This window comes from Trachurus japonicus, chromosome 4, assembly GCF_045865225.1.
Source record: "Trachurus japonicus isolate A0001 chromosome 4, Traja_1.0".
NCBI lineage: Eukaryota > Metazoa > Chordata > Actinopteri > Carangiformes > Carangidae > Trachurus > Trachurus japonicus.
The window spans coordinates 22657803-22682660 of NC_140910.1; the positions used below are offsets into that span (position 1 = coordinate 22657803).

Here is a 24858-nt window from a genome sequence, read left to right on the forward strand (position 1 = left end):
GATGAAGAAGGAGGGAGCGATCTATGTTCTTGGGTCGGTTCAGCGGAGTAACGCCTGTGTTTGCTGCCAGATCAACATGTCATGTTGGAGGACGTCTTGTCACGTCAAATCACTTCTGTCTCCCTCCCTGTCTGTCTCCACTGTCCTGCTGCACGCGCCGCTTCACACACACCAAACTGCGCTCGAGCCGGATCTGTACATTCAGACAGCCCCCTTCATTCCAAAGGCAACACCAGGACTTCAAACGGAGTCGTGTCAATCACGCTTTCAATTAAATATAACTCAGGAATAAAATGAGCGAAAACATAAAAAAATAAAAATAAAAAAAGCCAGAGCCACAGATAAAAGCATTTAGGTGTGATGTGCACGACATTCTGTGAGTACCTTTACAGTGTGCATCCACTGCTGATAAGACCTTGAATTACCTAAAAGGAAGGAGAAAACAGGAAACATGAATTATCATCCTGCACTCAATACTGTAGCACAGTGTGAACGTTTTCAAAGCAAATGTAACTATGGATATTGCACTAGCTACACACAGTTACACATTTATTGAGCATTTTAAAATCTTTTTCTCTATTGATCAGGACAAACGTAGTGATCGTGTAATGAAACATGTTTGAAGGAAAATAAAACTAATTGCAACAATACATCTTTGGCCCTTATTTCCGTTTAAACTCTTTTCAGTAAACTTCGAAACTTATTTTCTTATTTCCCCCCTTTTGCCCTTTAACCAATAATGATGAAACTGATAAACTAAAACATTTACTGCTGCAAAATTACCTTGAAATAATGGACTTGAGAAAGGCAGAATGGAGGACTGTTTAGAGAACATAATTACAAATGACAGTGTGGGATTGGGTCAAGATCAGAATAGATAAAGCTAATAATATGATGGGTGTTTAGCTGCAGCATCTGGATGGCATTTCTTTCTTCTTGTCGTGTAAATATGACTCAGACCTGAGGTGTTACGATCAAAACAACCTAATTTGTCTAAGCACTCCTGTGGGATTCGTTCCACACTCAAACTTCTGATGTCTCGTGCCTCCACATGCAGCGATGCACGTTCCTGCCAACATATCATTAAGTCTTCTGTCAATCTTCTGTTGCCACAATCAGATTTGCATGTCACCCTTTGTATTAGTTCCAATAAGAGCTCAAGATGCACACACAGAATATTAAAAATATGTATTCCTCGAGAGCGTCACGGTGGCTTTAGCACAGCTGTGAGCAACTTTAAAGTGTATTAATAATCATTTAATTCTATTCTTCAAAGAACAATAAAGTTCATTGGTGCGTTTGCATTTAAAGCCCCTTATGTGGTCACAGGCATGTTTATGAGACATTTTGCAAAAGCCTTCAAAGTGACTGAAACAATAAGTGTTTAAGGAGCAGACATGTTTTCAAATTAACATTTTATAAAAATATATAGCACAGTAGATCATTTATCCAGTTTATCATTGTGTGACTCATTTAACTGGTGTACAGTTTTAAGAGAGGGTTATATTTTATTTTATTTGGGTTCACGTTTTCTTTATCTCACTGTAGTCCAATCATTTTTTTTTGCCGTTTGCATGAAATATGGCAAATAAATATAATGTGACTAATTGATAGACAGGTCCGGCAATACTCACTTCCACAGAAGCCCCCCTCTGTGATCTCCTCTTCAAACACGTCAGTGAAGCCACGGCCTGCGTTCAATTTGGCCAGCCGTCCGTCGATGAACTACAACCATAAATTACAATGTGCTTATTAAAGGAGGGAGGGAGGAAGGGGGGGGTATGTGTGTGTGGACACACTTAAACAGACACACACCCACATACACACAGATTCAAACACTCCAGCCACAGTGGGGTGTTATTAATCCTACCTGACGGAAACTACATCCTAAGATTAGGTGGGTTGCAGGTAATAGGGATTTGGTAATGTGGAGCAGATGAGGGATTAGGGCAGCAGACTACATGCTGCACACTGTCTGAGACATGAGGAAGTTTCATTTCCTCCCTTTGTAACATGGAGCGCATAAAACTCCATCTCATAAATATGGACCTAACAGCCAAGACAGCTACACATTTCATGAGCGCAAGTCACAAACGCACATAACGTTATGCCGGTTTGAACAAACAAGTGCACAAACATCGACAAATGTCCCAGCAAATCTCTGATGAACACAATACAATTACAACCTTTAAGAAATAATTTGAGAGTCTTTACAGGCCATGACCAACATGATGTAAATAATACTTTCATACACATGAAAACCTTTTTCTCTTAAGAGTTTTTGGACCATTACAAGATTCTGGTGGTGTGTCCTAAACACTCAGGGATCAGACCGTCCTGCTGCGTCTGCAAGAAACGACATGACCGACGAAATAAAAAAATATGATCTATCATATATCTTCCTGAATACTGAACATAAAGAAAATCTTTGAATTTCACCAAAACAATTACACGACTGTAGATCACTCAGTCACACAGCGGCTACACTGTTTTCTATTAACTAAATCCAACCACATTGACCCACAAGTCGTTGTTAGTTTCCTGTCCCATCGCTTACAATATCAGCAAATCACTGCATGGAGGGAAAACTTTCCACTGACATCTGTAGACTTTCTGATATATAAAAAAAAAAAGTTGTTTTCTTTTACTTTCAAGATGCAGGGGCTAAGGTCTAGTGAAGTTCTGCTAAACTAACTTTGTATAAGTTTGTGCGTATCTTTGTTTCCAACCTTAGACTTAGATCTGTCCTATTAATCCATTCAGGGCTTGTTTGTGTAAAGGTGGGAGGGGGAAGCAGCTAACAATCAGCACTAGTGTCATTTGGATTTATATGAAATTTATTATGACTGATGACTGCATTAATTAACGATCATCACCCTCTACCTTTCAAACACTTGTGTTTTTTATGAAAAACTACAAATGGTACAGTTTTCTTTTGAATACAGACACTTGACATCAACACATTGTCAGATTTTTTTTTTTTTTTTTTTAACAGTGGCAATCCTACACCCACCTCTGTGTCCAGGGTGTAACAACAGTGTAGGTTGTTTTAGGGCGCATGCCCACGGGGACAGGCTGCTAACTAGCGACCGACGCGGCCACCCGCTCCTCTGGTCAGGAGAAACTGGAAACTCATCATTAGATCATTTTAATGAGAGGTGAGACTGCAGGTTCCGACCACCGCTCCACAAGTTGGCTGGCCCAATTAGTGCAGATAATCAACCCAAATCATCACCTAGCCAAAGCACACACCCCCTCCCCCCTCCACACACACACACACACACACACACTCCACCCCCTCCCTCCTCCCCCTCTCTCCATCTCCCTCCACACAGCCCAGCCAGATTACCTGCCTCACCGTGGGTCTTAATTAGACATTACTCAACAATAGCAAACCGTAATCACCACACTCTCACACTCACACACACACACACGCATGCATGCAAACCAACACCAACGGCCCCTTGTGCACACTGGCATGTACGCAAACACTAGTACACAAAATGGGGGCTAATTTATCTTTGTTTTGAGTGTGAGACGTCAAAAAAACAAAAAACTATTCTCTCTCCAAGAAATAAAAATACATTTTAGGGTAGGACCAAGTCTGAAACAGTTTCATCCAAACAAACAGTGCAGCGGGAGATTGAAGAAATGAATGTGGTCAACATAACATATGTGAAGAACAAATTTACCCCATAAAGATCAACAAATCCTTCTGCTTTAATTGTGTTTTTTTGTTTTTTTAAACCAAACGAGCTGAGGCCTAACGACGTATGTAAATAAAGTCAAAGCAAGGAATGCAACTTCACACTCAGAGACAAATCCTGCTCCATCTCTTCATGTCTACATGTCATCTTGTTTCCTGTTGCAAACAGCAGAGAGGGAGAGTTATCCCATCTGGCTACCAGCATACTGACTCACTCTGGGGTGGGTCACAGTGGTCTACATTTATTTAAACTCTGGAATCATGGAGCCTGACGTTGGGATAAGGACACTACAGGGGTTAATTTAGAGAGATATACAAAGGGAGCCTTGAGGAAATGTCCTTTTTTTTTGGGTTGCAACCTTGGTCTTATTTGTGGAAATTGGGCTCATAAACTGCAGATGCTGAGGGATATACCAGATTCAAAGGTTTCTGAGTGGGAGTTGGATCTGGGTTTACAGTTTGCCGTCATCTTTCCTAGCGACGAGAGCACAGACATTCATCTTTGGTCAAGAGGAAGGAAGACAAGGGAGCAAATGACAACCACTGTTGGTGCTTGACATGCTGAAATACATGTAATATATGTAATACGTAATATAATCTACTATTAGCTCCAAATAAGCGACTGGATTTCTATGAGAAGACACAGGATGTACGTTCTGGGAGAAAGCAAATGAAGCTTGGAGTCCTGTGGGTTCAGTGGAGTGAAATCGCCACCACATGATCAGATTTTAAAATGAAATTATTTCCCTTCTTCCAGTTCTGCATTGATATTCACATGTACACCCAGACCCACGGGTTATAATTGATAGATGGGATTACAAAGAAATTGTCAGGCCCCTTGAAGACTCAATAAAAGAGTGTACAGCTTAGTCTTATCAGTAAGAGGAACAGTGTGTGTGTGTGTGTGTGTGTGTGCACTTGTGGGTGTGTAGGAGCTGAGGACGGTTGATAGGAAGCAGGTTAATGTCAACAGGTTTCCCTCCGCATTCTTGTGGCTGATCTCTCCCACTTGTTTAGCTCAGAGCTCAGATTGGCTGCTGGAGCGAACAGAGAAGGAAAAAGTCTGGGAACAAAAGTGTTTCACAGGGAGAAACTGAATTATTGTGCATGTGCAGTGTGCATGCGGATTAGAAAAAAAAGAAGCAAATATTAAGTACAAGATTAATTTAAGGCTCATTTAAATTTTACAATACGGCAGCTGTGTTTATCCAAAAATTACGGTGAGCAATTTGTTAAAATAATACCATTCAAAAAGGCTATGAGGAGTTATGTTCGGCCTTGAGGGTCACGTGACAGCACAATGGTCTTTTTGTACACCGGGCCATTCAACTTCCAAAGCTTTAATAATGTTTAGTGAATTTTCATCAACAGCTCCGTGCTGCTGCTTCTATAAAACTGAAATTACTTGTTGGGCGATCACGAAGCCAAAGAGCTGCTTTACAGGGCATGAGAACACAATCAGGAAATAAAGTATCTGTAGAAAGCAATTTCCTGCTGAGATGGTAACACCTCGAACTCACACAACACCTCCACATGACACATGTGCTTCCGTATGAGTGTAATGGATGTTGTGGCCCGACCAATCCAAATAATATGGTTTGAATTTGGCTCCGTTTTGACCTGGTAGACTGCTGGAGTACACTACAATATAAAATCCTAAACCTTGGCCATTGTGTGTGACTAAATAAATATTACATATGATTAAATATATTCTATTAGTCCAGTAATAGTGATTGACGGCTTGGTAACAAGAGACACAATCTGTCTGTTTACACAACCCGTGCTCCTAAACGACAAACACGATGCCCTGAGGTTCTCCTCTCTTAACAATCCCAGTGGGACTTAATGGCACAGGTTGTTCAATTTAGCTGGAGAAGAGGGAAAACACACAAACAAGCGAGTAAAATAATTAACCACCTGAAAGTTTTAGAAAGTGTGAATTTGTAAAAAGTTAATTCCTGCTCATATTGTAAAAAAACAACAACAAAAAAACACACAAGTTTGTTATAGTTACTGTGTGTGGTCAAGATGGTTTTTTTTGGGGTTTTTTTTTTAATTTTGGCGAATAGTAGCAAAACAGTAGCTCCACTTACAGCCCTATAAATATTGAGCAATTTACTGATACAGTCGTTAACGTAATAGGGTGAAAGGCTTAAAATAGAATAAGAGTTGGTGTAAAAATAATCAATAACAAAACAAGGAGCAGAAGGGCTGGAAAAAAAATACAGTACATCTCTAGTCCCAGAACATGTACTTATTTTTTATAAAGAATGTGCGTGTGTGGCCGGGTAAGACCAGTGTTGTTTGTGTGTTTGTGAATGAATATGGGTCATGGCCAGAGCAGAGCTGGAGCGGACCGCTGGCCTCCCTCACTTTAGTCAAAAGAGGAGTGGAGGAGATAAGCTCACCCCATCCCCCCCCGTGCTGGAGAGGAGGAGGAGGAGGAGGAGATAAGAAACCTGTTTCCCAATGCTACTGCTGAGGCAGGAGCCAGCCGGGAGGATGCTTTGAACTGATGCTTGCTATCTGCTCTGCCTGGGAAAAATTATAGACGGGGGCAGAGTGTCCAGAGAAACAAAAGGCTGATTGAGGGCCGCTGTGCAGTAACTCTCGGGGGTAAATCACAACTACTATCACGGGTCAGAGAGCGCAAAAGAAAAAAAATTCAAGGGGTGAGAGGAAATTTTCTTTGGAGCCAGAGGTGTCTCTACACTCAGCTAAGTTTAGTGTTGCTGAGGGGATTCGCAGGAAAAAAACATATTAAGTATACATGAGTGATTTTACCTCATGTAACCACACATGAATTAAGGATACCTGCTCACACACTCTGACACTCTCTCTCACACACACTCTCATTCTCTTCATATGCTGCACATAAACACACACGATACAGACTTGTATAATCACTCTGATGACAGAATGCAACTGTGGTTTTTGTACAGTGAGAAATACTTTTACCAGACCAGGGCTTATCGTGGACTTTGTTTGTACATTTGGTTTCGTTGAGCAAACAGAGAGACATTAAGATGAGTGTTGAGAGATAACAGCAGTAAACACTTTCTAGGGGTCAATAACCGTCCATAATCCCCAGGCCTCTCTCATCTCCATTCCCTCTCACTCTGAACAACTTAAGTGTCAAGATACTAAATACCAACTTTACCCAGTTGACAGTTTGCTGAGCACAACTGGTGCTGAGAGACATTTTTATTATTTGTATTTTTTTATCTATAAAAATGAAGACTTTCACCCCTCTAAATAAAAACCTGCCCTAAAAAATAAGCAACTTGAAAATAAAACTGACATTGATGGCAAAGAACAGAGTAACCTGCCATAAGCACTCTGTCATCTTGTCTCATTTGTGCTTGCCTATAGCTTACAGGACAGAGCTCTGCATCAATGTCAATGTGCCCATGTTAAGTGACAGCAGATGTTCATAGGAAGTAATTATGGTGAATAGATGAACTAAGGTCCTGTTTGTTCACATGGAGTCAAAAAATATCACCAGGATTTTATTACGTTGTCAATGGTCAGATCGATTTTACTACAAAAATGAGAAGTTGATACACACACACACACACACACACACACACAGACAGACAGATGTTGGTACCTGTTTGAAGAGCTGCAGGTTGACAGCCATGGACAGGAAGCTCCTCATGGTGCTCGAGCGATGGTTCGCAAAGCTCTCCTCACAGAATGTGATTGGCTCCCCCTGTAGAGTCCATGGAGACATTATTGGCAAAAATTAAAATAAACAATTATTTCTAATTAATTTTGGCTCAACTTTCTTTGTACCAATCTGTTTTTCCACCATGTTTACATAGTTCAGAAATGAGCCACAGGAAGGAAGGCAGATGCGTTTGGTGTCTTGAAAGGCAGGGGGTCTAAACTAAAAAAAAAAAAAAATGTGGCTTATAATATAATTCATAGCACTACGACGCTCACATCGTGTCGTTTTTTTTTATTATGCACTGTGAAAAGTCTTCTATCACAAAGAAGTATTTCAACTGATTTCTTCATTAGCAAGCCTAAGTGAGCCTGAAACAGAAAGTTACTCTAAAAGAGAGACAGGAAGGAAAGAGGAAGGAAGGAGGAGGAGGAGGAGGAGGAGGATGAGAAAGAATATAAGTTAAAGAAAGAAAAAAAACACACAAAACAGTTTCTTATAAAACAGTTCCCCCGGCAGAGTGCACACGATCTCCCGCGGACCAGAAGACAGTGTCCCAGTAAACTCCCCAGTACTCCACACTAACACATTATCACATTATTACTATTTCTTACATCATGTCTGTCGGCCTGTGAGCTATAGACACGGAGGATGACAACAGAAGCACTGCAGGCCAATCACACACAGCCCCACGGTCATTTCCAATTCATGTTTTCTCATAATTAACATAATTCTCACATATTTCAATGATGCTCTAAATTTTTTCTTTTTCTTTTTTTTTCCCTTTCTGTAAAACAATGCGCTTTGTCTGTTCCAGGCTACAAGCGCAGCGTGGCACATAAAAACAACTTAACAACCAACAGAGACTAACCCCATTTTCAGGGATGATACCAGTGGCCCAAATTACATCACAGCGATACTGCTCCACTTACATCACTAAAAGTTTTTAAGGGCGTATTCTCGCGTAAAAGCCGAGTTGAAAGTAGCTTCAGTTGTAGTTTTAATCAGCTTTGCAGTCTCCATCTGGCTACTACAGCCTCAGACCAAAGCTCAGTAGCACTCTGGGAATAACAACTAACTCTCTGCTCCTTAAAAAACTTTTAAATTCAGTCTTTAAGAGCAGGTTTGTGCGCATAGCTATACTCAATATCCACAATTAAGTTTATATCTATCTATCACCTAAAGCCTGTGGTTCACACCAAATGTGACCGACTGCACTGCTCATCTACAACATTAATTTAATCTATTTTAACTGGGTTTACCAAGGTCACATTGTGTTTAACCACTGAAATTACACTGTGAGTCTCACTCACCTGCAATGTTTTAACACAGTTTACTGAGGATCGCTAGAGGCTGAGTCATTTTACAGTAAAAGGTGAGTGATAAATGAGCATTATTTCTTAACTTCGCCCAAGGCTGCTGTCATCAGTATCGCTGCGCTGGCAAATCCGAGTGGTGAACTTCACCCCATTCGTGGCACATCCTGCACTAAAATGTGTGACTCAAGACTTGATTTTTTTATCACATTATTTATGTATGATACACACCGGACCAAAACGTATCTCACATTAGATACGTTGAACGACCAGACTGAGCAGCAGTTTCTCCGAGGATGAATGTTCTGATGTGGGAGGAAGTGAAGCAGTAAGTGTAAATCATTGAGTTTAAGACTTACGGGGATGTGGATGCTGCTAAATCTATGTGCTACTTACTACAGTCATTTTTGCTTTAAATTCATGTTCTACTATTCTATTCTGCTGCACATTCTGGTTAATGTGCAGGCGCTGCCATCAGGTTAACAAGTAAGTTATATTTGACAGCTTTTAATGAGGTCTCGATGAAATATTATGTAAATGAATGTAAAGTCATTGTTCCACATGGATTAGATAATTACACAGAATATTGGTATTAATTGGTGTTTAATTTGAGGGACAAAGAAAATTGAAAATTGAAGAATGAGATTCCAAATAGTCTTTAGAATAAATGTTGATCATTGTTGGTCATTCTTTAACTTTAACTTTATGTTTACTTACTAAAGTCAGTTTTTATTTTCTTCACTGTATATTTTGTGTGTTGCTGTAAGACCAAAACTGTTTCGATAAATGATTTAAATGAACAGTTGGTTGCTGCATTGAAGTACTGTAGTCGGGCTTCCATTGCAGTTTTGCACAAACTCCTCCTTGCGATATAATCCCAATTAAATGTGATGGAACTGGCTCCTTTGAGCATGATACAGCAGGAGCTATCACTTGCAATGCAATGATGAAAAAACCCCAAAACGTTTTCAGTTAGATTTCGCTAAATACCGCTTTCTCGAATTGTCTTAACAAACACACCTGAAGTGCTAGTGTGTGTACATTTCGTTTCAAACAGCACGCTGCACCAGCAGTTTAATGAAAATTCACCTAGTAACACCTCTTTAAAATCAGTTCAACAAAAACTGAACAACCTGGAAGTGGGATTTACTGCAGAGGTGTTTTATAATCATACAGAAATATAATCACCCACTATATACATGAGAATATGCAATGCAGCGCGACCACCCCCACACCCAGGTTTTCACACCTGTTTGGGTGATATGAACTGGTTACCTGCCTACTCGAGTGGAACTTCGGCTAATTTTGCCTTAAATAGGTACCGAGCTCACAGCCGAGGAAGACACACACACCCACCTACCCAACTTGGCTCCATCGGTGGTGGTGAACACTAATTTAAATTGCTATTTCAGGTTCTTTCAGCAGACACACGTGTGTTTTTCTAGGCTGGTGAGAAGAACCCGGGGGAGCATCGACGTGAGCTCAAATTGATGACCTCAGAAATGCTGTTCTAATCAGCTGATTGCTTTTCAACGCATTATCATTTCCCGGCATTGTTTCATTTACAACTCAGCAAGATTCCCACTAAGCATCCACACCCCTCCTTCTGTCGAGGCATATGGGCCTGTGAACCACAATAACCAGCGGAGTGATATTTCACAAATATAAGAACACAGGGACTATGATCAGTATCTTCCTCATGAAGGCAGATCGGCAGCTATGTGTGTGCATGTATGTAAACTCTAAGGCTTTTATACACATCCCATCCAAAAAGAAAACTCGGTGTGAGCGTGACTGAATTGAGAATTTACTGCATGTTGTGTTCACACACAGAAAAAAAAAACACACACACACTGAGTCTCAGTGCTTGTGTCAGAGGGGAGGCAGTTTGTTCGTATACTGTCTGTGTACAGAAAAAAGAGAGACAGCATCAATAATGTAGCATCTTGACTCCGGTAGTCCACAAAGTCCAATTAATCTCAAAGCCAAAGGAACAAAGGGCTCGCTATTTGACAAACAGGACATGCTGTAGTTTGCTTTGCTCTGACTCAGACTTGATAAGCAGAAAAGATATAGAAAAGAAATGTTAGGGGGGCTTAGCAAAGGAGAGTAAAACACCAAAGGTGGCTAAAAGGGATCTTCAAAGGGAACGTCCTGACTCTTTTCAGTTCCTCTGACATTTCACTGCCTCAGACAGGCCCACCTTCGCTCTGCGCTCTGACTAAAAACACACCTTTTACCTTCAGTCAAAACTGCCCCAGTCTAACCAGATGCCAGTGAAATTTGACTCAGTTCTCACAAACTGAGGTCGCTGCTACAGTATGTGCTACACATTCAGAAGAGAAAATACTGATGTCTGTGAAAACTTATGGATAGAAATACAGTCTGTGGCCTTCATACTCAGTACAAGCCGTCTGGTTATTCAAGTGCATCCAATGAACATTTGCAAAATGTGCTGGTGCCTGTTTCTTGTGAAACAATATATTTCAGTGCTTCTAAGCAATATTAAGAACAGTTATTGAAACTTTATTTGCATGGTGGTGGAAATCAAAGACTCTGATATTAAAAAGTATTAATACCAACAATTGTAATATATACATTAACTGCATTGAGATGTGCCAATAGAAGACATTGACAAATTTCTTTTTTTTAAAATAAGGCATATGGGTCCTAATTTGAAAAAAGAGACACTATTATTGAAGATCATTGTAGTGATCAACGACACTGGATCCTTACGGGTTTATATCGGAGGGCGTCTCGGTAGGATCCAAACAGAGCGGCCTGCGCTCTCAGGAAGGCCCTCGCCACTCCACTTCCTGTTGCTGTGGACTGCTTCTTCAGCTTGCCCTTCAGAGAGGACACCTGGTGGAAGACATAAAGAGAGGATGTGGGGGAGAGAGGGAGAGACGGATAGATGGAGGGAGGGAGGGAATGGGAGAGAGAGAGAGATGGAGGGGTAAAAGTTAAATTATCACCTCTGAAATTGGTGGAGGAAACAGCTAGCCCATTCTGGGTGTGAAGTATCACATTTGCAGGTCATCTCAAAAAAGGAAAGAAAAGAAGGGGAAAAGCTTCAGCCTCTCCTCCGAGCTTATCTGTTGTGCTGCTGGGAGCACCTGCTGCTTTGCTAATTGAGCAGAGGACGGGGGGCGGCGAGAGGGAGGGGACAGAGGAGAGGAAATGGAAACTCGCATCCTCACTCTTTCCTCTTTCACCCTCTCTCTCTCTCCCCACGCTGCCACCCCCTCTTTCCCTACACAGCACCTTCTTGCTTTTTCACTCTTCCCTCCATCTCTACTACTGTACTTCCCTCCGCTTTCTTTCCAGTCCTCTTGTCCCCCCCCCCTCTCCCCCTGTTGGCTCTCCTGGACTCCCTCTCTAGAAAGGGGGGACTCTTGACATAAAACGTCTTTAATTATTTTTCCTCCTCTCTCCCGGCTCTGTCTCCAGGACTCCAGGCGCGAGTGGAGAAGCAGCAGCAGGCCCGAGCTTGTTTTAGGATGACAAAAGATTCACCCTGGCCACCGGGGGCCCTGGGGAGTCTGGGAAGGAAGTTGTCAAGAGGCTCTCCTCACCTGCTCAGCAGTAGCCTGGCTGCGTCGTGGCAGAGCGAGGAGGAGGCACAGATAGCGAGGGGACTGCCACTCTCTGTGTGGGCTGTGCCAGCTTCGCACAAAAGCATGATTGGGTTGCACAGGAGGTCTAAATTACTGTAATGTAGCTCGGTGTGGGCTGCTTGCAGTTGCACAGGCGTGAATGATGATCTTAAAAGAAAACCTATGAGCATAACCCTCAACCTCAATTAGCGAAAAAAAACAGATTAAAATGTAATTCCTCCCTGAATAACTTTGCAATGTTTTGCTTTATATCCTATACTGCACGTCAACATATAAATATGCAAAAATCAATGAGCTTTGCCTACAGGTCGGCGTCTGCAGCTGGTAAGGACTCCGTCTTGCTCATGGGCACGACAACTAACTAAAGTTTTCCAGGCCGTCTGCTTCACCACCGCTGCCTGAATATGGGGAGAGAAAACCGACTGCAGAGGAGATGTGTAGAAGTGTATGTGAAACAACCAGGAACAGGAGTAAATTAATGTTTTTGGTTAACAGTCTGACTATTAGATTTCACACTGCACTGCATATTTCACCAGTCCATTCAGTCACCTCTTAATAAAGTGTAATAGTTAGTGGTGTGTGTGCACCGGTGGCTCTGCAATCAGTGTATGTAGTGTGGGTGTGATATTCTAGTGTTATTCTTGCCTAGTTTGTCCACATCTGTGAAGCAACATGGGATATTTACTGCGTTTCTCAATATTATTAATTTGAATCCTGTTGTTAGTAGTAGCAGGGTTTGTAGGCAGGAACTAAGACAAGGAAGAAGAGATGAAAGCAGGAGGGGAAAAAAGAGAAAAAGACAGAGGCTGAGTCTGTCACTAAATGGCTCCAGTTCCTGTGTAATGTGATAGCATTTTGATCAGGTCTATTTCAATCAGAGGTGGCCAAATATGTCATGCTGTGAAGCCGCAGCGTTAGAAGGATATCACGGTCTGGCGGCTGCAATTAGCCTATCTGGGGAACTTCTGGGAGGAGAAGCAAAGTGTTAGCAGAGCTCATACAGAGGACAGGCAGAGAGAAGCAGAAGAGGCTGAGAGGGAAAGAAAGAAAGTGAGACAGAGAGAGTGGCAGTCTTAAACTGGGACAAAGACAAAATGAACAGCGTCGATTCCTCTCCCCTGGGCTTTCTCACTCTCCACAACGTCCCCGTGCTGCCATTGCAAATGCTCCCAGGCATCAAATAGAAAGTTTATCACAGTTAAATTAACAAGTGTCATCTCCATATTCACTCATTGTGCTAAATGCTTTTATGTTTATGTAAAGCCCTTTCTGGAATTAATATTTCATGTTTATGTGCATTTTCACTGATTTTTTTCATCCTTGTAAATCATTAAACTGTCTTTTTCGGGGGGAGAATCAAAGCGAACACAATGTCAGTCTAAGAGGGGGAGGCATACCCCAAAGACTGTCAGAGAAGACAGGATAGCAGAGTTTACTCTGCACACACAGTTCTGTACAGCAGCTTTGAACGGGTGAGAGCTCTGCAGTGGCAAACACTTTTTAATGAGGTGGGGACACAATCACTTGTGTTTTGCTTCCCAGTGTTTGAGAAAAATGGGTGATAAAGCGATAAGTTCGAAATTTCACATGTACTCACAAGTAAATTTAAGCATGATGAAAAATATTCTTCTCCAGTCACATTTTGTGATTAATTAATTTGTCACATATAACAAATATAGCAGCAGTGCATGACAAATACCAAAAAAAAAAACATTTTGCTAATAGAAAAGTGAGGCTCACTCTCCTCCTTCACAACTGAGACAAAAAAAATAAATGTATGTTTAGTAATTGGATTTTGAAAATGGCGCCTGCTACACCACAATCATCAGGTATGCCTCCACGGTAATAGCTCTGTCAAACTAATTAACTTGTACAGTTTGAGTGAAGCTAACGAGATGCGTACAGGCATCAGAGGAAGGCCAAGCTCTACAGGTGATAACCCTATTTGGCAGTGACATTTTTTAGTGTAAAGTCACAGTGGCGGTGATGAGATCAAAGGCAGAAAGTCCCCCATTGGGTCCAATTAGAACTATAGCATTGTACAGAGAAGGGGTGGCAGGAGGAGAGAGAGGAGTGGGTGGTTGGGGGAGAGGGAGAGGGAGGAAAAAAAAAAACTGTTGAGTTATGATATTCATAATCTATGCAGAGAGGCCTTTCCAGTACAGGTCTTCTCCCCATAGCTGTGATCTTTTCAATTTACATCAAGGGAAGATGGTCGGGGATGAAAGCAGGGCATCCAAGGCGCACAGCCCACAGAGGGCAGACATGGGGCCTCATTAAGGCCCGGCCCAGCCAGCCCCAAACAGGTTTTGAAGTACGTCACATAAAGAGCATGGGGTCAAAGGTCAGACATAGAACAGATCTCCATTTAACTCTCCAGCTGGAGATGGTAATTAGCAGGTGCAATGATGATCCCTGCCTGACTGTAAGGGATGATACCGATGTAGGTGACACCAGGCATCTGTGTGAATGTGTGAGTCTGTGTCTGTGCACACACTGCTTCATGCAATTGGTACCCAGACATCCATCATGGATCCCAATATCAAATTATATTCATTTGCAGAGTACACAGCTGTTGTACACAATATATAGTCCATTTATACCATCCCAAGATTTTGAAAAACAAAAAACAAACAATAGGAAACCAAACCTGACAAAATAAGCTTAGTTGTATCAAAATAAATTGTGCATGAGCATGAGCAAGCAGCCTTTCAATGCAAAGAGCTGATTTAAACACACAGACCCCACAACATGAAACCTGATCACTGCTCTTGGTTTATAACAAAACACAAAAACTAAAACCTGCCAAATCCTACCAGCTGGACTGACAATATTATATTTACTATTGAGTAAATAATAATAATTAAAGATATCAGGAAATGAAAAAAAAGTTATACACAAACTATGTGTAGCTTATATATTTAGATGTTTCCTCTAAATTCCACTAGAGCATAAAAAACCCTCCCAAATAACGACCCTGACACTTGTCTGTTGTTAAATAAATAAATAAATAAATAAAAAGTTGGGTTTTCTTCTCACAAAAAAAGAATGTTTTGTTTAAGATTCTGTCCAGGGAAAGAAAGCCATGGGGACGCAATTAAAGAACTACAAAGAAAAAAATAGTTATGAAAATCTCCCACTTTCTTTTGATGTGCTGCAGTCTGAACTGTACACACACACACGCACATACACGCACACGCACACACACATACACACACACACAGACGTTCACACAAACACACATACAAATGTGAACAAAGACACACAGAGAGCTGAGCATATATTCTGCACAAATGCACATACAGTATCTACGTGTGCACAGTGAGCATGCAGTTTTGGATCTAGAAAATTCATTCATTCGATTTAAAATAAAAATGAAATATTCTATGTTTTTTTTTCCAGTCTTAACGATAAAACTGCACAATTACGGGTACTTAAGTTGATGGGGTGGAGTCAAATACAGTCTCTTGTAACTAACCACATAATATCACTAACTAAAAGCCTGAGGTCTGCTTTTAAAAATAACTTCAGCGAATATTAAATTAGAAAAGTACTGGGATGAAATGAATATGTAAAAATAGAGAAAGACTGGAATAGATAGATTATAGTGAGATGTACAATTCTTAGTCATCCAGCATGTTGATCTGCTGTGAAGCACATGCAATACAATACATTAGTCAGGCAAAATGAAAACGAGCGAGACCAAAGGGGAGAAAAAGTCTGTGTGTGTGTTTTAATAGGGCTATCTCATTGCCATGAGATTCTCCCCGGTGTGAGGTTACTTTGTCAAGCTGACCTCTTATAGCAGCTGAGCGGCTGAGTTTTGCATACATAATTAACTACAGCTAAATGTCATCTCTCACTTCAATAACTAACGCAGTGGGTGATGCTGCTCTCCCTTTTTGACTTCTAATCTGGAGCGAACTGCCGGCAGAACGACTATGTGAAAATGAAGTGCAGCTTTTAAACTCCACATGAGTAAATGAAGGGCTGCTAATGCTGCGGAGAGAGAGAGAGAGTGTATGCACAGTTCAGCGCCATTTAAAACAATCGTAACCTGTCAAATAATGTTTTCAAATGAGCATATCTTTGAGAGAGTTTGCGGTGGGTAAAAGTAACGGATTTGACAACAACAGCAATAAAAGAAAAAAATCCGATACTTTGCTCGGAGCATGTTATTACTTACTCGCTGCAGCATCGAGACTGTTTCTGGTAAAGTACAGTATGTAACTGAGGTGGAGCAACAACATTCCCAGTGCTGAGCTACCATGTAGTTAGTACAGCATGTGAGGGGCTTTACTGTAGGTGGCTCCGCTACACTGGGAAGACACCAGTGAAATGAAACACACTTGGGCTGCATCGAAAAACTAGACATGGGGGAATCTGGTGGACAAACCAAAAATCTGTGAGTAGCAAAAGTTTACTTCTATGCGAGATCTGAGTGCCATTGATGTACATTCCTGGCCGACAGTGTGTAGGTGTTTCTGTGTGTGTATGTGTGTCTGTTCATCTGCGCATGTTGCTGCTGTCGGCTGTACTCTGTTGTAGATGATGATGTAGATGTTGTTTTCCGGGAGCGTCGGAAAACTGAACACCAAATTAAAGCCGCGATGTTTGATTAAGTGTGCCAGGTGATCTCAGGAGAGGCGCGCAGACACAACCTCAACCCCCTCATTCATTTGTAAACCTCCAAATGCAGGCTTGAAATACAGGAAGTAGGAGTGTACGCTGTAAATTCCCCCCTTGATTGGGAATACAAATGATCAAATGTACGAAGGCTTGGAATGTATGGGTACACGGTGTCAGCAAAGTAGCGGGAGGCAGAGAGGAGGAGAATAGAAGGAATTAGGCTGTGATCTGAAAGAGAGCATCTGAAAATAAAGATGTAAGCTGCATTGTAGCACCTCACCTTGAATATGTGGCACAGAAAGAATAATACATGAAAAAAAATCTTCCGTCATTGGTTGGAGATCAATTGCCGGGATCAAATACAAATCTGATTCAGTCACACACTGTTTGTTTTCTGAATTAACAGACTCCTAATTTGCTATTCTTGGATACTTATAATGACTAGCGCGGTAAACAGCTCCACCAACCAAAAGCCAATTATAACTTTATCAGCACAATCTCTGTGCGGAAGAGGAACTGTGGATCTCAGAAAAGAAACAAAAGTACCTTGATCTTCCAGGGAAAAACTACCGTTTTTTTGTTGTTGTTTTTTTTATTGACTATTTCTTTTCAGTGTGCTTGTCAACACATTGATTTTACTGACATAAGCACAGTTTCTCTGAGATTATTATGATTTATTAATGGCTAAAAAAAACTAGTGAAACTTTCAGTTCAAACTTAAAATATACAAAATCCTGTTAAAAAAGCACCACATAAAATCCATTTCTCTAATAATATCACAATGTTTGTTTAAAATTAACTCAAATAAAAAAAGAAACATAATTTTTTATACACAAATACCAAAATATAAAGACCAAAAGCACAGTTCATGTTCGACCTCTGATTCATGTGGCACTCCAATTTAAAAAGTGTCACAAGTTGTTCTCAAAAGATTGTTGCATCCTTTTTTGACCCGCGACCAATTACTCCTTTATTCAGATCCTTCCTTCTTCTTCTTTTTTTTTTTTTTTGCTAAACGGAACCGCTACTGGCATGGTAGCATTTGTAATAGTCAATAAATCTAAAATATTATGTGTGAAATTGTGGGAAAAGACCATTAAGGGGCGGGCACTGGTGGAGCCGGCGTAGGGGTCCTGTCTAAAAGAGGGCGGCTAATTCAGGACAACTGTGAACTCTGAACCTGCTAAAAGCACGGCCACTGGTCAGCCGGGCGACGTAATAGAGTCCACATGTGCTCACAGCCTGCGTTGCCATAATTAGACGGATCTCTTAAGGTTTGCTTAAATCAACATCAGAGTGCTTTGTTTTCCCTCTTAGTTAGACTTGAAATACGCAAAAAGGGGGGGAAAAAATTGCCCGTGGCCTTTACGTTTTAATCCATTACATACTTTAAAAAGCCCAGCATCACTTTGTATGAATATATAAAGTGAGAATAATCATTACTTCATGAGTCTCAGGGCTTCTGTTTCACACTGAATACAGCTTGAGTGTTAAGTAGCCAGTGTTACAGTGAGAATTAGAGAGAAATGAAGAGAGGTTTTAATAGCTCAGGAACAACACGCGGCACTTCAGCTCAGGCAGAGAATCTCTCAGCATTAATCAAGATTTCAGGCCTCTCTTTGACGACTGCACAATGCCTCAAACATCGCGGTGTGTGTAAACACAAACATCAAATGCCATGTGGCATGTCCTCATCACTAACAAGCAAACTAACAAGAGACCTGGAATTCCACTCAATTAGTACCTGCTCGCTTCCTTATTAATCTACTAGCCCCGGTGAAAAGATCAGAGGAGACAGGGAAAAAAATGAATAGGGGAAAAAAAAACAACAACAATTTGTTACAATAAATATATTAATGCCAGCGAAGCTTCCGTTTCAGGTTGTGTAATTTGACATGATATGCAGGCTATGTTCTGTCATTAGTCAGGAAAATGGTGAGTAGGGGATCAAAGCAAAAAGGCTCTGAGCCTGCCACTTAATTTATCACACGGCAAAGACAAAGGCTTTTCTCTCTGCTTCTGTCGCTTTTCAAAAGCCCTGACTCCTTTTTATGACAAACTCAGTTTGCAGTTTAATTTAGGACTTAAGTCCCTGGGTGCAGAAAAGCAAGCAGACAGGAAGTGAGAAGATGGTGCTGCAGCCAGACAGGCACACAGGCAAAGAAGCCTGAGAAGCAAACAGCGGGTGCAAGACGCGTCCAGGCTGGCGGTAAGTACTCTGTGAGAGAGAGAAGAACGCAGACAGGTGTCATGAAACTCACGCAGTCAGGCAGCCGATTGGATAGGCAGGCATACGGGCTAAAAAGTAAGAAGGAGACGGTAAAAGATGCAGGAGGGAGAGATCACACCATTGCAGGTAGGCATTCACACACACTTGCAGTGTGAGTAGGCTGAGCAGCGCTAAATCAGGAGAACCGGAGAAGTGTGAGAAGGTCTGGAGTCTGCTGGGCAGCGGATTGAATTATATACTGCTGTTAGGGCAGGAGTTCGGTAGGCGGTGGAACCTGAGCATATACTGCGAGCAGCGTGGGTAATAGTGCGTCCACAGGCTCAGCGGGGCCTCGGCGCCTCGCAGAGGAGCTTTAACACACACACCCAGAAAAAAACAGCTAAACAAACAGATCCCTGCGTTGACAAAGACAGGGAAGACGAGCGAGTGTGTTGCTCTGGATGTTTGTGTGTTTAAGCGTGTGTGCGAATGTGTGTAAATGTGCAAGTGACCCTGATGCCGTGGTGATGCTTCCTGTAGCACTGACCGGCGTCAGTGCTCCATTAATTAAAGGGATGATGCGCTGGCAGGTGGCTTCACGGCCCACACTGGTAATTGGCCCCCTTCTTCCCACTCTCTCCCCCTAGAAAATCACCCATCTCTGCCTTTTCTTTTCTTTTCTCTGCCTCGTTCCCTCCTCCTATCTCTCGTTCTCACAAACGTGCCAGTGGGCAGGCAGAAATGCAAGACTTTGTGAAATAATGATTAGAATGGATGGAGATGAAGGGAAAGGAGTTGCACATTTTCCCACAAGCCTCTGATGGTCGGGGAATGCTGTTCGCCTTCAAGCGTCATACGACGCGACGGGAGTTTACTTTAGACAGCCACAATATGAGGAGCCAGTGCAGCAGTCATTAATGATGTGGGGAGGGGACAGAGCTGTACTTTGACAAGTTTCTGCATGTGTGTGTGTTTGTCTGTGTGTTTTTTTTCTGCACATGTGTGTCTCTGTGTGTGTGTGTTTGAGAATGAGTGTGAGTATCTGAGTATGAGAGACATTGGAGGACAAGAAAATTGTATTTATGCAAGTGAGGCTTGAAGTGAAAGAGGAAAAAGGAGCCGTCTGTGTGTCATGTGTGATGAGACAATAAAGGTTGAGCAGCTCCGGAAGGTAAATGTCTCTCTGTGTGAGTGTGTGTGTGACTGAGTGTGTGTGAGTGTGTGTGTGTGTGTGTGTGAGTGTGTCTCTCACCACGTCACTTGGCAGGTTGTGCAGGTCATCAAAGGGGCTCTCCATGGTGTTGGTGTCCACGTTCAGAATGACCACATCCTCCAGTGATCGACTGCGTACTCTCTGAAAGAGGAAATGCATTATCAGCAACAGGAAACTCAACTAATATTCACCTGTGAATATTATTTTAACTTGTCAAATGGAGGTAGAAGTTTGTATATAATTTATAGAAATGTTTTTGTTTTGCATAATTTCAAATTGTAATTTTTTTTGTAGCACATTAAATTTATTTGATGTTTTTTTTTTTACAATAATTATTACACTGGTCAGTTGACGTGTGTTTGGCTTATGTTGTATAATGAGGTAAAAATGTAATTTTGTTAATAATCAAATCATGAAATTAAGTTAACATTTTGAAATCCTTAGTTTGTCCCCAAATGTGTTTCCCAGCAGACAAAGTCATTGAAGTCGTGAAGCGCCAGGAAGGAGAAAACACAGCGGTCACATTTAAAACCACACTGTCATCACAAATCCTTTACGATTAACAATGAAAAATGGCGTGTAGGAAAAAAAAAATATTAGAACATCTTTACTGTAACGCACAGACTCACAAAATGAAGAACGACGCTGAGAGGAAACGTTTGGATTGCACAAACAGTTTCCACTGCACCAAAAAACCTCATACATCAACAACAGCACAGTGATGCTGTGCTGTGCTGTGTGCATCCTGATGGCGACAAATTCAACAATTATTTCAGTGTGGTGCAGGATGCAGGCAGGTGTCGGGGGGTGGTGGTGGGGGGAGACAGCATAGTGTGTGAATTTCTAGTTTGTCACTTTTGTGACAGCCTGTGCAGTGGAGGCTCACATGCTGATCTGGACTAATTATGTAGTGGTGGAAAGGGGGTCTGTCACGGATGCAGAGTGTGATAAATACTGCCACTGCCGCAACTGTCAGACAAATATCACACACACACACACACACACACACACATGCATTATAACATATGCATTTGCACAATTATACACACACACACACACACACACACACACACACACACACTTACATACTAACACTTGAACACGAGCGCAAATATGCGCGTGCTTCCAACAAGCATTCACACACAACAGCAGTGCTAGTGACCCCCCAGCCAACACACACGGTTTAACAATGAAGTAGAAAAGCTCTTTGTTTGCAGATGCTTTTTCTGCCTTTCTCTCTCTGTCTTTTGTACTTGTGGTTAAGAATGCACACAAGCAAGAGAGAGAGAGAGAGAGAGAGAGAGAGAGAGAGAGAGAGATACAGAGGAAAAAACATATCCTGTCAGTTTTTTTGTTTTTTTTTGATTCAATGTGTTGGAGGTGCCACAAAACTGCTTTACAGAAATTTTAAATATTTCACACCACAATTAAGAGCACATTTCACCCGGAGCAGCATTGCTATAAGCAGTATATTTACAAAAAGATATTACCTAAATGTTTATTTTTCTTAAAGAAAGATCCACTGACCAGGACCCTGAAGTTTATTAAAAATTAGGAAACATCATAATTCAACTGTAGATGTACACACATAAATCAATTTACAAAACAGCTTGTATAATTATGCACATGTATGTACTGTATAGAGAATAATGATGCAAATGTATACATGCACATTCATATGCATACATACACATCCCCACAGATTAACGAACGTACCTCCAACAGGCTAAGATGAACTCCCACAAAGTATGGCATGGGGGCACTGTGGATGGAAAGAGGGAAACAAAGCTGTGAGCAATATCAATATCAGATGGCTACATGCAGTAAAGAAATGTTTTATGGAAGCTGCACGAGCACAGCACATTTCACACACACACACACGCACACATCTGAAAAAATAAAATCTTTGATGTTGTGGGTAGTCTTTCATTAACAGATTAGTCTGCAGACATACATTAAATCACTGTTCTGATTTTTAATTGTTCTTTAGCTAGTCACAACATGACCTGACTGTGATATCGCTTGTGATGGCATCTGTGATTAACATGTTACAGCCTGAATTATTCATTTGAAAAAGATAACTAAAAAATTAAACAGGTAAATCAAACACCAAATTTTGTATTGCTATTATTTGTAAAAGTAAAATCTCTTTCATCATTGTAGGAAATTAAAGGAGGAGTATCGTACTACAGTTGAAAACAATCAAAACTGTATATTTTAATTCAGTTGCACATGGGCAACAAAACTGACCACCCTCCACATGCTGTTTTAACCAAATCATATTTACGTATTATTTCCTCAACAACCACCATGACTCTCAAACCGGCTGAAACAACATTAATTTAACTGGTGTGTATATAGTATATAGGAGGACAAACCCAACACATACAGTAAGGTGTCACTGAACTTGTTTTTAAAGAGAAAAGTTGCCTGGTTCAAAAGAACTAACGCATTTCTGCTTCACTGTGCTACTAACAAGTAGTTTTGATTTTTCAGACACTGGATGGGTTTCCAAATGGTTTTGTCCATTTTGACTAATCTAAAACTGTAACATATATTTGCCTTACAGAAAAAATAATAACTGTTATAACTACAACTTTCTAATGATTTACAGTATATAATATTATCAATGGCAATAACTGCACTTGCAAGATATTTAATGGTGCTTTTCTCTTAACAAAATGGTAGATTCAGGAAGTATAGAAAAGACTTGGAACGCTAAAGAGAAAAGTAAAGGGTAAGAGTGTCAAAAGTTTTCATTTAATGCTAAAAAATATATACTTTGCATGGTTATTATCGTGTGATTTATATTCATCTTCATACTGAACATTAGTGGCGAGGAAAAGTTGAATCATAGAGTATGATTCCCATCCACCGAGATGAATAAAATCAACAAAAACAGTCAAATAATAGAAACCATTTTTATGATGAGGTTTACAGAGGCAGCAATAATCCAATCGCTTTGGGTCAATGTATTCCTGGCCTGAGTGATTCAGAGGCCACAGGCTTGTAATCAACTTACAGCAACGGCAAAACAAACAGCAGGCACTCACTGTACTGTAGCCGCTGTTGTCTCTGTTTACATTACTGACTTTCATGAACATTTACACCGAGACACATGCGCTTATACAGTACAGACCCGCAGAAAGACTGATGTATTTTACATATACACACACAGAGCATGTAATATTATTTAGTTATCCAATCAGTGCTTGGGGAACACTCCTGTGATTGAATAAGATAACGATGAGGCTTCACAGAGTGTTGAAAATCACATTTTACTGTCAGTGATGAATAGCTTCTCAAAGCTGATGTGTCCCTCATGGTGTAGGCCCTGTACTGTACAAGCTATCATCACTGATTCAACCACAAAAAGAAAAAAAAAAAAACACAGCTCCTTTTACACGAGCCGACTTCTCCACTCTGTGCTTTCTTTTAACATGTACAGATCTGAAGTTGACCTGAACGCACAGAGGTTCGCAGATGAGCTGTTACTTCTGCTCTCCATTCAGTTTCAATCAAGTCCATTCAGATTTGTAGGATTTGCGTTGGATGGGTGGTAATGAACCCCTGAGAGGGCTACGATGATGAGAGCGTGGAGCTAGCACTGGCATGAAATATGGAGCAAGGTGATCTGGGCTGTTCATTATGTTGAGGGGGCCGCGCAGGAGAAGGCGTACCGACGAGAGCAATCGTGAGAACGACTCCAAGAACGGGTGGGAGAACGTGTGAACATGTGCATCTGCAATATTACACCGAGGGCTTTAGCGGTAGAGCTCGGTGCATGAGTGTTGGAAGGTGGCTGGAAAATGACAGATATATGGAGGAAAAGAAGAGAGAAAGAAAGGTGTATACATTTGTTATGATGATCCTCATTGTTTCTGTGCATGTGTGTGTGTGTGTTTCCTTCACAGGTGGTCAGCCTTACCAGCAATAGTCCAGAAGATGCGGGGGCAGCACAGGGATGAAGATGTGCTGCCAGTACATGGGAAAGAGCAAAGCAGCTGCACCGTGGACACATGCAGTTAACTAGAGAAAAAGAACCAGACAAGACGACAAAGTCAGCACACAACTTTCCACGACAACAAAAACACCCTTCGGTGCTTCTGTACTTGATTGATTTCACTCCTAAGAACTCTGGAAAACTGAGGAAAGAATAAAATAAATTTGCATCAAATATACCGTTATTCCTTCTTCTCTTGCTTCTATTGCATTTCTACAACGTATTTAATAAGACCTTTACACTGCCAAGATCTATAGAGAAGAACAGCTCTTCTTCCATCCAAACAATATCCGGTTTAATATCCAGCTTTTTTTTAAAAACAAAACAAAAAAACAAGTTCACATGTCTGATCAAGCTGGTTGATGTTGTGATGCCTTTTACTGATGCACTGATGTACTTTGATTCCATTGAGTTATCACTGACAAGCATGTTGCGAGCCTTTAACCCTGCTCACTGACGAACAGCCCTCAGAAAACACACGGTACACTGACGTGCCTG

General features: G+C 41.2%; 1 protein-coding gene across 2 annotated transcripts in view; it reads right to left on the reverse strand.

Moving 5' to 3' along the window:
• The window catches only part of dennd1b (DENN/MADD domain containing 1B), a 105755-nt gene that overhangs the window by 18053 nt on the left and 62844 nt on the right, over positions 1-24858 (reverse strand). For both annotated transcript variants that reach the window (XM_085774778.1, XM_085774777.1), the window contains 7 exons: positions 24286-24386; positions 22074-22119; positions 20397-20498; positions 11426-11551; positions 7317-7418; positions 1635-1725; positions 385-425 (listed from right to left, as the gene is read on the reverse strand). In XM_085774778.1, coding sequence (XP_085630904.1) covers positions 385-425; positions 1635-1725; positions 7317-7418; positions 11426-11551; positions 20397-20498; positions 22074-22119; positions 24286-24386 — 609 coding nt within the window. The remainder of the gene's footprint in view (positions 1-384; positions 426-1634; positions 1726-7316; positions 7419-11425; positions 11552-20396; positions 20499-22073; positions 22120-24285; positions 24387-24858) is intronic.